Source organism: Mustela lutreola, chromosome 2 (assembly GCF_030435805.1).
Source record: "Mustela lutreola isolate mMusLut2 chromosome 2, mMusLut2.pri, whole genome shotgun sequence".
In the NCBI taxonomy this organism is placed as follows: Eukaryota; Metazoa; Chordata; class Mammalia; order Carnivora; family Mustelidae; genus Mustela; species Mustela lutreola.
This window is the reverse complement of record NC_081291.1, coordinates 105,607,443-105,624,807: the sequence shown is the minus strand read 5'-3', so window position 1 is coordinate 105,624,807 and position 17,365 is coordinate 105,607,443. Positions and strand designations below refer to the sequence as shown.

The following is a 17,365-nucleotide window of genomic DNA, read 5'->3' as shown; positions in this document are numbered from 1 at the left end:
ATTTTTTATGCCCATACTCTTTTAATTTTTCTCTTTTGGCAAGAGAATATTAAAATTTTTATTTTTTTTTTCAATTTTTCTGCCTCTTACTGGTTTATCTGGTGTCTATATTTAAAATTACGCTTATGGGACGCCTGGGTGGCTCAGTTGGTTAAGCAGCTGCCTTCAGCTCAGGTCATCATCCCAGCGTCATGGGATTGAGTCCCACGTCAGACTCCTTGCTCCGCAGGGAGCCTGCTTCTCCCTCTGATTCTGCCTGCTGCTCTGTCTGCCTGTGCTCACTCTCGCTCACTCTCTCTCTGACAAATAAATAAATAAAATCTTTTAAAAATAAATAAAAAATAAATAAAATTACGCTTATACCAGAACTTCAAATATAGGGACTCGAAACTTTTAAATGAGTAGGGCTAGTTTTTTTAAAAAGTTAAATTGTAATATTGTAACATTTAAAAACTGTAATTAAAAAGGAAATGTTAATATTTTTTATATTTCTATTTAGTTTTAGTATTATAGTTTTATTTGTAGCAAGCATTTAAAGATCACACTTTGTGACCATTTATGGTAACTTAGTCTCTGGTTTGAGTCCCAGTACTCTTTCTAAAAGATTAAAGGTGACATTATTTGAAAAAATTATCTAGTAAGCTGTCATGGGATTTACATTCTGGCTTGGCACTGACAAACTGAAGTGAGCTATTTAACCAAATTAAACAGAATTCAGAAAGTATGTCTTTAGGTTTCAGAATACTAAGAAACAAGCCTAGTTTCACTTATTAGAGCACATTTTTATTTCTTACCTGCTTCTAGGGTTACAGGTGAAGTAAAGCACAACATCACCAATACTGTGGTATGCAGAGTGCAAGGTGAATGGAATAGTGTTCTTGAGTTCACTTACAGCAATGGAGAGACCAAGTATGTGGACTTGACTAAATTGGCAGTAACAAAGAAGAGAGTAAGACCTCTGGAGAAGCAAGATCCATTTGAGTCCAGGTATGTCATCCCCACATCCATCCAGGAAAGAGTCCAACGCTCTGTCTAAGCCTTTTCATAGTTTGCAGCCTTAGGCAAGTCACTTCACCAGTTCACAGTCAAAGGATTACTATCTTTATCAGAAAAACTCTTAACAAATTATTCACAAAAGACAGATGCCCCAAATGGGAGTAAAGAACATAAAGAGGCAGTTCAAAAGTAGAGGAAAAGGCCCACTAAGAATGAAAAATTACTCCGTGTATTTAGAATTCAAAGAAATAGAAATTAAACAATAAGATAAATTAGTTTTTAAAATAATATTTCTTTTTCTTTTTTTTAAGATTTTATTTATTTGAGAGAGAGAGAGTGAGCACACAAGTAGAGGGGTAAGAGTCAGAGGGAGAGGGAGAAGCAGGCTCCCCCACTGAGCAGGGAGCCCAATGCAGGACAGGATCATGACCTGAGCTGAAGGCAGACGCTTCACCCACTGAGCCACCCAGGTGTCCCTAAAATAATACCTCTTTTGACAAAACGTGAGCAAATAGTCATTTTCATACTGTTGGTACAACCTCCCTAGAGGGTATTTTGGCAATAAATGAAGTTTCCTAGATGTGTTCATAGTGGTTGCTTCTAGAGAGAAGTACTGGGATCTAGGATAGGAAAGAGACTTCCTTTTATAGAAACCTCCCCACCTCATTTTTTTAAAAGATTTTATTTATTTATTTATTTGAGAAAGAGAGAGAATCAGTGGTGGGGGAGGAGGGGCAGAGAGAGAGAAAGGGAGAAGCAGACTTCTCTCTGAGCAGGGAGCCTGATCTGGGACTTGATCCCAGGACTCTGGGATCGTGACCTGAGCTAAAGGCAGACGCTTCACGACTAAACCACCCAGGTGCCCCACAGAATCCCCTTTGAACTGTTGAAATTTTATATCTTGTGGAAGGATTGCTGTATCAATTTAAAAAAAGAAAAATGGAATAAATGGAAGCATTAAACATCTTAAGATTGTATAAATAGAACTAAGCCATTTATAATTATATAATTATATAATTAAATCTAACCATTTATAATTAACCAAAGACTCAGATTGTATCATGAAACAAAACAGTAATGATGAGGGAAACGTTTTCTTCTAGGGATTTATCCTAAAGGAGAGGTTCTTTTTATTTTATTTTAATTCCAGCATAGTTAACAGAATGTGAAACTAGTTTTAGGTTTACAATACAGTGATTCAAAAGGAGAGGTTCTTCATTCAGGTTTAGTCTGTGGACCCCCAGCTGTCCTTGAGTTTCAGGAGGTTTTCAGGTTGAATTTTATTTTCATAATAATGCTAAGATGTTATTTGCTCTTTCACTCTGTGGCACTTGGGTTGGTGGTACATAAGCGGTGATGGGTGGCACTGCCAGTCTTCACACTAATCATGGCAGTGGCACACAACTGTACACGAAGTCATTGTATTCTTCACTGCCCATGTACTTGCATTTTTTTAAGATGCCAGGTTTTTTGTTGTTTTTTTTGTTTTGTTTTGTTTTGTTTTAATATCCTTTAAAAAGTTCCAGGGCACCTGGGTGGCACACTTGAGCCTCTGACTCTTGGTTTTGGCTTAGGTCATGATCTCAGGATCATGAGAGACTGAGCCCAGCACTGGGCTCTGTATTTGGCATGTCTGCTTGAGATTCTCTCTCCTCCTCCCTCTGCACATGCTCTCTCTCTTTTTCTCTCAATAAAAATAAAATGTTTTTTTTTTTTTTTTAAGTACAGATTGTTAATTTTATTATGTCAGTACAATTGAGTACTCATCTTTTTAATAGTCTACCTGACAGATTGGTAGTATGCATAAAGTGCTGGTGGTAGATAATGAGAAGTACGGTGGTTATCTGGAGGAAAAGCACTTGTGCAGTTGTTTGAGTTAGAAGCTGAATTAACTGCTGCTTTCATGAAACAACACTTCTTTTTTTTTTTTTTTTTTTTTTTTAAGATTTTATTTATTTGACAGACAGTGAGAGCACAAGCACGGAGAGCAGCAGGCAGAGGGAGAAGTGGGCTCCCTGCTCAGTAGGGAGCCTGCTTCTGCTTCTGGTGCTTCCCCTGCTTGTGTTCTCTCACTCTCTCAGATAAATAAATAAAATCTTTTAAGAAGAATTTTTTAAATTAGAAAAGAATGATTGGCAAACTATGACTATTCTAATTCAATGTTGGGCAGACATTTTTCTCACAAATTAATGACATGAACATGACATTTCAAGAAAAACAATGGACAGTATGTTTTGCTAATAGTAAAATTTAAATGGAAACAACATATGGCTTAAAGACCTAAATGTGAAACCTGAAACTATAAAAATCCTAGAATAGAGAGAACACAGGCAATAATTTCTCTGACATCAGCTGTAGCAACATTTTTCTAGATGTGTCTCCTGAGGTAAGAGAGATAAAAGCAAAGTAGATTATTGGGACTACATCAAAATAAAAAAAGTTTCTGCACAACAAAACTAAAAGGTACATTACAGAATGGAAGAAGATATTTGCAAATGACATTTCTGATAAAGGGTTAATATCCAAAGTATATAAAGAACTGATACAACAACAGGTGTTGGCAAGGATGTAGAGAAAAAGACACCCTCTTACAGTGTTGGTGGAAATGCAAACTGATGCAGCCACTGTAGAAAATAGTATGGAGGTTCCTCAAAAAATTAAAAATAGAACTATCCTATGATCCAGCAATCACACTACTGGGTATTTATCCCAAAGTACAAAAACACTAATTCGAAGGGATACATGCTCCTGTATATATTTAGAGGAGCATTATTTCTGTCTCTCTCTCTCTATATATATATATATATTTTTTTTTAAGATTGATTTTATGTATTTATTTATTAAAGATTTTATTTATTTATTTGACAGGCAGAGATCACAAGTAGGCAGAGAGGCAGGCAGAGAGAGAGGAGGAAGCAGGCTTCCTGCCGAGCAGAGAGCCCAATGCGGGGCTCGATCCCAGGACCCTGAGATCATGACCTGAGCTGAAGGCAGAGGATTTAACCACTGAGCCACCCCAGGCACCTCTAAGATTTTATTTATTTATTTGACAAAGAGAGAGAGATCACAAGTAGGCGGAGAGGCAGGCAGAGACAGAGAGGGGTAAGCAGGCTGCCCACTGAGCAGAGAGCCTGATGGGGACCTCAATCCTGGGACCCTGGGATCATGACCTGAGCTGAAGGCAGAGGCTTTAACCCACTGTGTGTGTATGGTACATACACACACATACACACAGAGGAATATTATTTAGCCATTAAAAGAAGAAAATGTTGCCATTTGCAATGTTGTATATAGAACTGGAAAGTATAATAAGCTAAATAGGTCAGAGAAAGACAAATATATGATGATCTCATATATGTGGAATTTAAGAAACGAAACACATGAGCAGAGAGAAAAATAGAGACAAACCATGAAATGGACTCTTCAGCTATAGAAAACAAAATGAGGGGCACCTGAGTGGCTCAGTGAGTTAAAGCCTCTGCCTTCAACTCTGGTTATGATCCCAGGGTACTAGGATTGAGCCCCACATCAGGCTCTCTGCTCGGCAGGGAGCCTGCTTCCCCCCCGCCCCCCGTCTGCCTCTCTGCCTAGTTGTGATCTCTCTCTGTCTGTCAAATAAATAAAATCTTTAAAAACAAAAACAAACTCATGGTTCCAAGAGGGGAGGTGGGTGAGGGTTGGGGGAAATACCGTGATGAAGAAATAAAGTGAAAAATTTTTTTTAAAAAAGAGAAAGTGGAAAGTAAATAGGTAGATAAATAAACAGAAACAACTTGTATCTGTCAACAGATGAATGGATAAGAATATGTAGTATATATGGCGCCTGGCTGGCTGAGTTGGAAGAGCATGTAACTCTTGATCTTGGGGTTGTAAATTTGAGCCCCATTTGGGGGGTAGAGATTATTTTTAAATAAGTTTTTTTTTAACTTGAAAAGAAGTTGTAGTATATATACACAGCGGAATTATATTCAACCATAAAAAGGAAGGAAATCCTGCCATTTGTGACAATGTGGATGGACCTTGAGGATATTATGCTAAATGAAATAAGTCACAGAAAGACAAATACTGTATGATCGTACTTATAGGTAATCTAGGCAAAATAAAAACCTCATGGAAAATAGATCAGATTTGAGGTTACCAGAGGTGGGGGTTGGGCAGTGGAAGAATTAGATAAGGGTGATCAAAAGGTACAGACTTCCATTTGTAAGGTAAACAAGTACTAGGGGATGTCGTGTACAATATGATGACTATGGTTAACATTGCCATGTGGTATATTTGAAAGCTGTTAAAAGAGTAGATCCTAGAACTCTAATCACAAGGGAAAAAAACTTTTTTATTTATATGCAATGATGAATGTTAACGAAACTCAGTGTGGTAAGTATTTCACAGTGTATATAAGTCAATTTACTATGCTGTACATCTTAAACTTATGTAACAGTCCTGTATGTCATTTGTATCTCAGTTAAACTGGAAAAACTATTTAAGCTTCAAGACAAAAATCAGAATTTGGAAAATTTCGTATGTGGAATTTAAGAAAGAAAACAGATGAACATATGAGAGAGGGGAAAAGGAAAAAAAAAAAGAATGAGCGAAACATGCCATAAGAGACTCCTAAGAACAAATTGAGGGTTGTTGGAGGGAGGTTGGTGGGGGATGAGCTAGATGGGTGATGGGTATTAAGGAGGGCGCTTGTTATGATGAGCACTGGATATTGTATTTAAGTGATGAATCACTGAATTCTGATTTAGAAACCAACATTGCATTGTGTGTTAGCTACCTAAAATTTAAATTAAAAAAAAAAAGAAAAATCCAGTCATGATGCCAGTTAGACCAATGAGTTTCCTTGTAGCACAATATAAGAAATTAATTGACATCTTTCATTTTCCACACTGCAGGCAACTTTTAAAAAACTACCACCTGGTGTGGTAACCAGGTGTGTCAGTTGGTTAAATGTTGGACTTTTGGTTTTGGCTCAAGTCACTACCTGAGGGTTGTGAGATTGAGGCCCATATTGGTCTCTGTGCAACACAGACCCTGGTTAAGATTATGTAAATAAATACATAAATAAGAATAAAAAAAATACCACCTGGTGAATTTAATACAATACCAAAGAATTAAATTACTTGAGAAGTATGTTAAAATATTCTCTTTTCCAACTCTGTATCTATGTGAGGCCAGATTTTCTTAAGACTTATTTTTATTTATTATTTTCTAGAGAGTGTCACCAATGTTACCATTTATTCTCTGTGGATTTCCTTCATCTGTGTACTTTTTTTTCCTAAAGTTACTTATTTTAGAGAGAATGCATACACACACACTTGGTGGGGTGGGAGGAGCAAAGGGAGAGAGAGGATCTCAAACATATTCCACACGAAACACAGAGCCTAATGCAGGTGTTGATCCCAGGTCCCTGAGATCATGACCTGAGCAGAAACCAGGAGTCAGCCACTTAACCCACTGAACCCCAGGCACCCCTAGATTTTTCTTTTTTTAATTAAACTAAAATAATAGAACAGGTTGAATGTAGAAACATTTGTAAGAATCCAGCTATTACTAAAGCAGACAAATGTTTAAGAGATACTGTTGGAGGGGCACCTGGGTGGCTCAGTGGGTTAAAGCCTCTGCTTTCGGCTCAGGTCATGATCCCAGGGTCCTGGGATCGAGCCCCGCATCTGGCCTTCTGCTCAGCGGGGAGCCTGCTTCCCCCCTCTCTCCCTGCCTGCCTCTCTGCCTACTTGTGATCTCTGTCAAATAAATAATTTTTAAAAACCAAAATCTTTAAAAAAAAAAAAAAAAAAGAGATACTGTTGGATTCTCTTCGCTAAAATTTTATTAAGAATTTTTTATATCTACATTCATGAGGGATATTGGTCTGTTGTTTTCTTTGAGAGAGTTTTTATTTTATTTCTATATAATTCATTATCTTTAGAGGGATAGTGAGGTTGTCTTAATTGAAGGTTGGTAGTTTATGTCTTTTAAGGAATTGATTAATTTCACCTACATCTAGTTTGTCAAATTTATTGACATATAGTTTATAATAATTCCTTAGTTTTCCTTGAATGTGTGTAGGATCTCTATAGTGATGTCCCGCTTTCATTCTTTATGTTGGTAATATTTTCTTTTCCTATCAATGGGTTTAAAGATTTTTATTAAGGATTATTTATTAAAGAATTATTAATTTTACTCAAAGAGCCAGTTTTTATTTCATTGCTTTTTGTCTATATTTCTATTTTGTTATTCATTGATTTCTGCTCTTTTATTTCCTCTTTTATGCTTGGTACATCATTTGCTCTTCCTTTTTCTAGTTTCTTAAAAGGGAAACTTAGGTCAGGGATCAGCGAACTTTTCTATAAAAGCCCAGAGAGTAAATATTTTAAGCCTAGTGGGCGAGATAGTCTCTACTACAACTACTCAGCTCTGCCACTGAAGCATGAAAGCAGCCACAGACCTTGAAAGGATAGACACCACTGTGTTATAATAAAAATTTGGGTAGCCAGCCATAGTTTGACCCCTCATTAGACCGATTTCTTCTTCTTTCCTAATATAAATATTTAATATATTTCTCTCTAAGCCTACTTTAGCTATTTCAAACTTTTGGTATGTGTTTCCTGATTTTCCTTTGATTTTTTTTTTTTTGGCGGGGGGGACTCATGAAGTTATTTAGTAATGTATTATTTAATATCCAAATATTTGGAAAATTCCCAGCTTTCGTCCCACTATTCATTTTTAGTTTAACTTAATTTTGGCCAAGGATATACTTGGTATGGTTTTAGTCCTTCAGATTTTATTGAGATTTGTTTTATAACCCTGAATACATTCTGTCTTGGTAAACATTTCGTGGGCACTTGACAAGAGTGTGTATTCAGTTGATTTAGGTGACAGTACTCTATAAATACCAATTAGCTCAACTGGGTTGATAGTATTTTTCTAGTACTCTTTGTTTTACTAATTTTCTGTGTATTTGTTTCATCAGTTGAGGTCAGTTATTGAAATTACCAATTATAATTGCATATTTCTCTTCATAGTTGTCTAAGGCTTTATGTTATTTGAAGCTCTGTGGTAGGGACAACACATTTGGGATTGTATGTCCCCTTAATGCACTGAACTCTGATCATTATGAAATGATCTTCTTTATCCCTGGTGATAGCTTTCTTTTCTTTTCTTTTTTTTTTTTAAGATTTTATTTACTTATTTGACAGAGACACTGCGGGAGAGGGCAGAGAGCACAAGCAGGGGGAGTGGGAGAGGACCTCCCATGGAGCAGAAAGCCTGATGCGGGACTCGTTCCCAGGACCCTGGGATCATGACGCGAGCCAAAGGCAGATACCAATGACAGGCGCTCCCCTTGTGATAGTTCTTGCTTTGAATTCTGCTTTAATACTAAAACTCTGCTTTTTTAATACTAAAAGTTCTGCTTTAATACTTAAAAACTTTATCAAGATATATTTTACATATTATAAAATTCACCTGTTTCAAGTTTATATATAAGTGATTTTTAGCAACTTTCTTGAGCAATGCAGTCATCACCATAAATCAGTTTCACAACCTTTAGCATCCCATAAGACCCTTATTCCCATTTATAGCTAATGTCCATTCCATTCCCATCCCCATTCTCAGGGAACCTACTTTTGTCTATAAATGTGTTTTTTCTGGATACTTCAGATAAATGGAATATATAATATGTGATATCTTGTGCCTGGCTTCTTTCACTTAGCATAGTGTTTTTGAGGTTCATCTAAGATACAACATGTATCAGTAGCTCATTTTTTATATTGCTGAATAGTGTTCCATCATATGGAACCACATTCTGTCTGTCTATCCCTTCACCAGCTGGTGGACATTGACAGTTTTGGACTATGATGATTAATACCACTATGAACATTCTTGTTTGGGTGGCTATGTTTTCATTTCTCTGGGTAAATATCTGAAATGTTAATTGCTGGATTGTCTGGAAGTTTTACATTTAACTTTCCAGGAAACTGCCGAACTATTTTCCTAAGTGGCTACACCACTTTACACTCCTGCCAGCAATGTAGAAGTGTGCCAGTTCTCCACATACATCCTTATCAACATTTGTTATTGCCTACCTTATACCCATCTACTCCTTTTAGGTGGTGTGAAATAGTCTTATTATGGTTTTAATTTGCATATTCCAAATGACTAATGATGTTGAACATATTTTCATGTGCTAATTAATTACACATTTGTTTATCTTGTTTGGTGAAATGTGTGATTGTCCTCTTGGGTTGCAGGAATTCTTTGAATTCTAAATACAAATCCTTTATTGGATATGTGTTTTGAAAATATTTTCTCCTTGTCTGTTCCTTATTTTAAAATTTTTGTAGTGAGTATTTTTCAGTAAAAGGTTTTAATTTTTTTGAGATAAGATTGTCGATGTTTTCTTTTATGGAGTAGGGTATTGTATCTAGGAAATCTTTGCCTAACCCGGCCTCAGAGATTTTCTCCTGTGTGTTCTTGTAAAAGTTTCCTTTTGAGGTAAGGGTCTGAGGTCCTCTTTTTGCTTTTAGATATCCGTTTGTCCCAGCGCCATTTGTTGAACAGACTGTTCTTTCTCCCAAAGAGTTGTCTGGGCAGTTTTCTCTTGCTTGGAGTTAGTTGAGCTTTCCTTCTTCTGCTGTGCCAATAAACTCTAGCCAGTGAGTTGGAGCACCCGTAGGACTCTCCTTATCTATTTCCTACTCTCAGGAATCACTGTCCTGTACTTGCCTTTTGCTCAATATCTGTAGTCTCCATTGTTTCAATATATTTTGTCTGGTTTCCTAGCTGATTAAAGGCAGGAGGATTAAGTCTGGTCCCCACATTCTTATCATGTCCAGAAGTAGAAGTCTCTAAACTTTCAGCTTTTAAAAAATTTATTTATCTTTTTGCTTATTAATTCCTAAGTGTCTTAAAAATAAAAATCTATTACTTTATATAATACAAACTATTTTTTATTTGAAAAGAAAAAGCAAAAGGAGCGGCATCTTGGACATCAATATCAGCACCATAGTATTATTCCATGGTTTCGTAACTCATATACATGAAACTATATATCTGAATCAGGAGACAAAGTTTTTTTAAATTACTTTTAATTCCAAGGGTATCAGTTCTATTATCTTTTTTTTAAAGAATGCTTGTAAGATCTGTGGCTTTTCTGATTTTAGGCGATTGTGGAAAAATGTGACAGACTCTCTGAGGGAATCTGAAATTGATAAAGCCACGGAGCATAAACGTACCTTGGAAGAACGCCAGAGGACTGAAGAAAGGCATCGAACTGAAACAGGCACACCCTGGAAAACCAAGTATTTTATTAAAGAGGTTTGTCCTACGTATCTTCAGACTAAAACTCATTATCTACTTAGTGAGGACTTTAGCTTATTAGGCTTTCTTGAATTGTTATCACTTATACATCTTTATTTCTGAAACTAGTCCAGCTTAACGAGGAGCTTTTTCATGAGCTTTTCACAGTTTGCCAAGGTAAAATAGTTTAGCAGCAGTTCAGATGAGGTAGATTTCAGGATTAAATTGGTCAGAAACAAAAATGCTAATAACATAATCTCAATCACAGTAATAGAGGATACAATTTATAATTTATTACCTTTTGAAAAACACTGAAACTCTTTGTTTACTTCCAGAGACCACATTTTAAGGGGAGACATGAGAAACTTAAATAGCTATACAAAGGGTAATGAAGTGGCTGGAATCTTGACATTTAAGGAAAAAAGAATAAAGTAGGGTGTTTAGCCTAGAAAACCGAAAATTAGGGCCATTTGTTGTAATCTTCTTCAGATATGTGTATGCTTTATCTTGTAGAAATTTTTTATCAGTTTGTATAGCAGTTCTGAGTTAGGCCTACCCTACCAGGAATTTTGAGTTTAGAATAAGAAGGAATTATACAACAATCAAAAATATCCAATAATAAGGGAGTACATTTTATAGTAATGCATCATTAGTCCTATATGAGACCATGGCTTACTTGGAAGACTTTGATGCACTGATTTTGCAGCTGGATTAAATGATTTATGGAATCTTATCTAAATTTAAAGATTTTTGTTTTGTTTTGTCTTGTTTTGTTTATTACTTTCTGGTAGAACTCAGAGAAAGGTGAATAGTGGACCAGAGCTGATGCCAAAAAGTTTTCTTGTCAGGCTGCCTGGCTGGCGCAGTCAGAAGAACACACAACCCTTGATCTCGGGGTTGTGAATTTGAGCGCCACGTTGGGTGGAGAAAATAAAAGGGTACCTGGGTGGCTCAGTCAGTTAAGCATCTGCCTTCAGCTCCGGTCATGATCCCAGGTTCCTGGGATTGAGTCCCGCATTGGACTCTCTGCTCAGCGGGGAGTCTGTTTGTCCCTCTGTCCCTCCCCACTGCAGGTGCTCTCTCTTTCTCCCTTTGTCTCTAAAAATAGATAAGTAAAATTTTTTTTTTAAAGATTTTATTTATTTATCAGAGGTGGGGGGGAGCGAGCACAGGCAGACAGAATGGCAGGCAGAGGCAGAGGGAGAAGCAGGCTCCCTGCTGAGCAAGGAGCCCGATGTGGGACTCGATCCCAGGACGCTGGGATCATGACCCGAGCCAAAGGCAGCTGCCTAACCAACTGAGCCACCCAGGCGTCCCAATAAGTAAAATATTTTTAAAAGAGAGAAAAAAATGTTCTCTTGTCAATAAACACGTCTAAAGTCCACTGAATTTTAATATTGGTCCATCAGGAGGACTTTGCCAAAAGTAATTTGATGTTGATTTTTGCATAGTTATTAACCCTAAAAATCCATAGTTTATTATAGTGGCTTCATTACCTTTATTTTTCTAATTTTTGAGTATTAAGAATACTGTCCGGGGCACCTGGGTGACTCAGTCGGTTAAACGTCTGCCTTCAGCTCAGGTCATGATCTCCGGGTCCTGGGATCGAGCCCCGCATCAGGCTCCTTGCTCAGTGGGAAGCCTGCTTCTTCCTCTCCTCCTCCCCCTACTTGTGCTCCCTCTCTTGCTGTGTCTCTCTCTGTCAAATATATAAATAAAATCGTAAAAAAAAAAAAAAAATACTGGCCATTTTCATGGATAGGAATAATAAAGGGAAAAATACTTCACATTAGTCTTTTATATGAAAAAATAAAACTTTGTTGTTATTACTCAATGTTATAGTCCGGTAGCTTTGGATTTTTTTTTCATTTCAAAGAAGCCACTGGGTGGCTCAGTGGGTTAAAGCCTCTGCCTTCGGCTCAGGTCATGATCCCAGGGTCCTGGGATCGAGCCCCACATCAGGCTCTCTGCTCCACGGGGAGCCTGCTTCTTCCTCTCTCACTCTGCCTATCTCTCTGCCTGCTTGAGATCTCTGTCTGTCAAATAAATAAATAAAATTAAAAAAAAAAAAAGGCAGATATACCAGGAGTAGATTCTAGGAGGAGAATTTCTAAAGGAGGACTTCTGTAAATCATTAAAAGTGAACTCTGGGAGTCGAGAGCAGGGGGCTATAATGGCTAAAAGATATAGTGGCGCCTGGCCAGCTCAGTAGAGCATGCAGCTCTTGATCTCAGGGTTGTGAGTTTGAACCCTGTGTTGGGTGTAGAAATTCCTCACAAATAAAATCTTAAAAAAAAGAAAAATAACAACTAATGAAATTTTAAAAGATAAGCACCCTAATTCTTGCTAATAACATGACATGTAAAGTTGAGACTTCTCGTTTATTCTTGGAGATATACCAATCTGGCATTCTGTGATGTAATTAATTGACATCTTTTTCAAAGAACAGTACTAAAGGAGTTGAGAATTACCAACCAGGTGATTTAATATAAACAATCTAATGGTTGCTATTATTTTTTTTAAAGACTTACTTATTTGAGAGCAAGGGAGAAAGAGAGCATGAGGGGGAGCAGCAGAGGGAAAGGAAGAAGCAGACTCCTCTCGCTCAGTAGGGAGCCTGACATTCATGACCTGAGCCAAAGGCAGAACACTTGACCTACTGAGCCACCCAAATGCCCCTAATGGTTGCTATTATTAAAGAAGAATTATTTTGATACTTACTAAAAACATCAAGAAAATTTTCATTCAGGACTATTGTAATAGAGAAGAGGAATTGAACTCCGCGCTGAGTACAGGGATAAGTGGAAATGTGAGGGAGTGAGTAGAAAAAAGAATCTTGGTTAGATATCAAGGATTGGGGTGGGGAGAGAGGAACTTGATTACATATCAAGGGTAGGAAAACAAGAGTTTCAAAATCAAGGATTTGGGGTCGGGGGATACTTGGCTAACTGGCTTATCAGAATTCTTTGCTAAAATTGAGCTCAGTAGGCCATGGTTGAGGCCTAGTCGAGAAGAGAGCTCAAAGTAGTCCAACTGAAATGTAGTCAAGGAGAGAATGAGTCCTTGTCACTAGAAACCAAGTAATTGCCAGCCTCAAGTCATTTTAGGAACAAGATAAAATACATGTATTTAAATTTTTTTTTTTTAAGATTTCATTTATTTATTTGACAGAGATCACAAGTAGGCAGAGAGGCAGGCAGAGAGAGAGGAAGGGAAGCAGGCTCCCTGCTGAGCAGAGAGCCTGATGCACGAGACTCGATCCCAGGACTCTGAGATCATGACCTGAGCCAAAGGCAGCGGCTTAATCCACTGAGCCATCCAGGTGCCCTACATGTATTTAAATTTTTAAGAAAATTTTTAATACAAGTAAACTGAAGGAAGTATGCATTAAGGATGTGTTACTTCACCTAGTCCTGTGAACACAGAACTCAGGTAATCTTTATCAAGTCCTGCACCCCCAGTATATAGCTTCATGGGTTTCTTTTCCTCACTTGGTATTCCCCTGGTTCTAGTTCATTCTCTGACTGTTAGCTTTTATCTTCTTGCGGTATCTTTCTGTTCACAGGAGCCAGAGAAAACTAATGGGAATAGAGTCAGGAGAGAACTAGGACACAGTACTCAGATACTAGAGATGCTGGTTGAGGTAGAGAGAACAGCTAGTACCTTGACCATTTCTTTATGCTCTGCCTGCTTGGTGCCCATCAGTGTGCAGCGTCTTGGCAAAACTGGCAGAATTGCTACAAATGAATTCTGCAAATAAAGTGATCATTGAGCATCAACTAGGGGCCCCCACCAGAACTTCTCCCCTAATCCTAGCTAAACCATTGGTATCATGTAATGTCTTAAGCACAGATTTTTTTCTCTGTCACAAAAATTCTTATTTTTAAATGTGAGAATAGAATTCCACCTCAGAGAAGGTGTTGCTTTTAGTTTGGGTCACCGATTGTGAAACTATTAGAGGAACCGTTCTTTAATACACTTTTTGCTTGTTTCAGGGTGACGGCTGGGTTTATCATAAACCCCTTTGGAAACTAATCCCAACAGCACAACCAGCAGAGTGACACACGCTATCTAAGACTCGACCAAATGAACTTCTCTGTTTACCCTAAACCCTCCCAGAATGGAGTCATTGCACTGAGTGACCTGCTTCCTGATCGCACAGACTGAATCTAGCTGAACACGAATGTACCTGTGAAGGCACCGTAGAACGGCAGTAAGACCAAAGTGTTGAAGAAGCACGATGGGCCTCTCACCAACCTGTTCACATGACACGAGCAATATCATCTAAAAACCTTTCACGGGAATTGTTAGGTGATTAATCTTTTATCCAGTCCCCGCTCCTAAAGTTCAGTTCGAATCCCCTGTCTTTGCAGGGGGGCAGCAAGACACACACAACAGTGAGAACTCAGTGATTTTGATTTCTTTATAGTGAGAAGTGAAGTCTCTATCAGAGTTTGTGTGTTGCTTTCTGTCAGTAACTGAAGTATTCACTACTCTTACAAACTCAAGAGGAGGAGGAGGACGATGACCCAGAAGTGGATTCAGCCATTGTGCCTGAAATCAGTGTTAAAAAAATCAACCAGGTTGTAGTAACAAGGCATTCTGTTCCTTCAAAGAGACTGTGTGCCTGTGTCTGAGGAGCTTATCCATTCTCCACCTCTGTTGGAACTCTCTTTTAAAAAGTATATTTATAAATTGATTAGAATTATAACCATGGAGGATTTTTTCTTCTGAGCATTTTAATATACTTGAAAACAACATTGACTTGAAAAATTTCAGAACAGTTTTTCAGTACCTAGTTTTATTAAATACTACACTTGAGAGACAATTTTTTTAAATGTGTTCATGTCAATATGATGAGATTTTGGCCTTTCTCAAGAACTGAGGCATTAAAGAACATAGCAAACATTAAAGAATAAAACTGTTACTTTTTCCTTACCTTTTTTTCACTCGTAGGTTAATACCCAGTATTATGTGCTATCCCTCTGGATAAGTATGCTTCATCTTACCTCTGTTCACTCAAATTTAAACCAACTATTCATATTTGTCAGTAATTCAGAAGTTGTGTATGTGGCTGAGTGCATGTATGGTGTGGTTCTCTTTTCAAGGAAACTCAAATGCTGAAGAAAGAATAAGAAATAAAAAGTTATCAGGAAGTTGTATTCAGGTACAAATCTTTTTTTTAAATAAGTATTTTATTGAGGTTGAAGAATTGCTGGCAATTAAAAGGATAGTGCTAATTATGGCTTTTGTCATTCATTCAAGTATTTATTGAGCACCTACTTATGGTGCTCAACACTTGTTACTGCAAGCTACCTTAATTTTCGAAGAGTGGTGCCTTACTCTGTTTCTTCTGATGTGGTCTTCCAATCAGTGTGTGTAACATACCTGTTATGCATCAGCCCTGTTAGGTGGCTGTATCTCTTGCATCATCATAATAAGTTTAAGCTTTGTGCTCTGATAAATTGTGTTTTATTGAAGGGGTTGATAGGATGAAAACAGCAAAACAATAATTTTTTTCAACAAACTGTAAATTCTAAGAAAATAACTGGTTTATGTACAACCATTTTAATGATTCCCTTGTTCATTTTTGCTGTGAAATGCACTGAAAAATATCAAAATGAGTTATAGTTCATGTGTTGGGAAGATTGAAAAATAATAAAACTAGAGAATAATAATGCCTTTGTCTGTTTTATGAATGGAGAGAAATAGAAAGTTTATATTTAGTAGAGTTAGCACCTTGTTCATATGAGAGGGATATTGATTTTTCTCTTTACATTCTTATTTTCAAGAATCTCTTAGGGAGAAAAGGAAATAAATTCAATAAGAGTTTTTAAAAACTAAAATGTTTAATTTAAATATACTAGAAATAGAGCAAGAATGTAAAATTAAACTAGTGATTTTGTTTTGTTCTTTGAGCCACTTGAACACCCATTTATTTCTTTGAATTGCTGAGCCATTTTAAGAAATATTGAAATACAATTTTAAAAATTCTTCAGGAAAACAATACATTTACGAGTAATTGAAATCTCATGATAATGGGTTGCTTCTTTGACAAGAGTGAAATAATACTACTTTTTTTTAAATAGTGAATTTTTAAAAAATATTTTATTTATTTATTTGACAGAGAGAAATTACAGGTAGGCAGAGAAAGAGGGGGAAGCAGGCTCCGTGCTGAGCAGAGAGCCTGATGTGGGGCTAAATCCCAGGACCCTGAGATCATGACCTGAGCCAAAGGCAGAGGCTTAACCCACTGAGCCACCCAGGCACCCTGAAATACTACTACTTTTGGGTAATTACTTTGTCTCTGTCTTCTTGACTTCCCACTGTAGTTTATCTACTAGATAGAGCTAAGAGGCCTTTTTTGTTTCATTTTTCTATTCACACCTTGTTGACACCTGGCCAGAGAAAGGAGCCTTTATAGCAGTAGCTACTTATTTGTATCTCTCTCTTTTAGGTCAGAGTTTTTTTGTTTTTGTTTTTTTTAAAGATTTTATTTATTTATTTGACAGACAGAAATCACAAGTAGACGGAGAGGCAGGCAGAGAGAGAGAGAGGGAATCAGGCTCCCCGCTGAGCAGAGAGCCCGACGCGGGCCTCGATCCCAGGACCCTGATATCATGACCTGAGCCGAAGGCAGCGGCTTAACCCACTGAGCCACCCAGGCGCCCCTAGGTCAGAGTTTTAAAGGTAGACTTTTCTTCTGGCTGTTAGGAATTATGTGTGAAGAAGTCCAAGACCAGAAGTAACAAAACGACAATGTCCTGGCCATGTATTTGAACTACTTACTTTTTTTTTTACTATAGTGATACCACTACCCTATACCTTCTGTCAGATATTTATATTTAAGCTCCACAATTGTATTCTAATTAATTGCATTTTGAATAGACAGTGTTTAAGCTCTGAAAAGTAATTTTTAGATTATGTATTGGGTGAGATACGGCATCTGTTTATCAATTCACTGGCCTTTTCAACTGTGACCAACATCGCCTCTAATGCCTACTTGCAACCACAGATAAGATAAAAAGTATTGAATTTCTCACTCAATAATCCTAGTACTAATACATTA

The 17,365-nt window shown here is 37.3% G+C and overlaps 1 protein-coding gene across 1 annotated transcript in view; it reads left to right on the top strand.

Moving 5' to 3' along the window:
* OSBPL11 (oxysterol binding protein like 11) overlaps positions 1-15,974 on the top strand; it is a 98,195-nt gene extending 82,221 nt beyond the window's left edge. The window contains exons 11-13 of the mRNA XM_059162949.1: positions 805-987; positions 10,161-10,314; positions 14,292-15,974. Coding sequence (XP_059018932.1) covers positions 805-987; positions 10,161-10,314; positions 14,292-14,357 — 403 coding nt within the window. The 3' untranslated portion in view covers positions 14,358-15,974. The remainder of the gene's footprint in view (positions 1-804; positions 988-10,160; positions 10,315-14,291) is intronic.
* Positions 15,975-17,365: the final 1,391 nt, after the last annotated feature.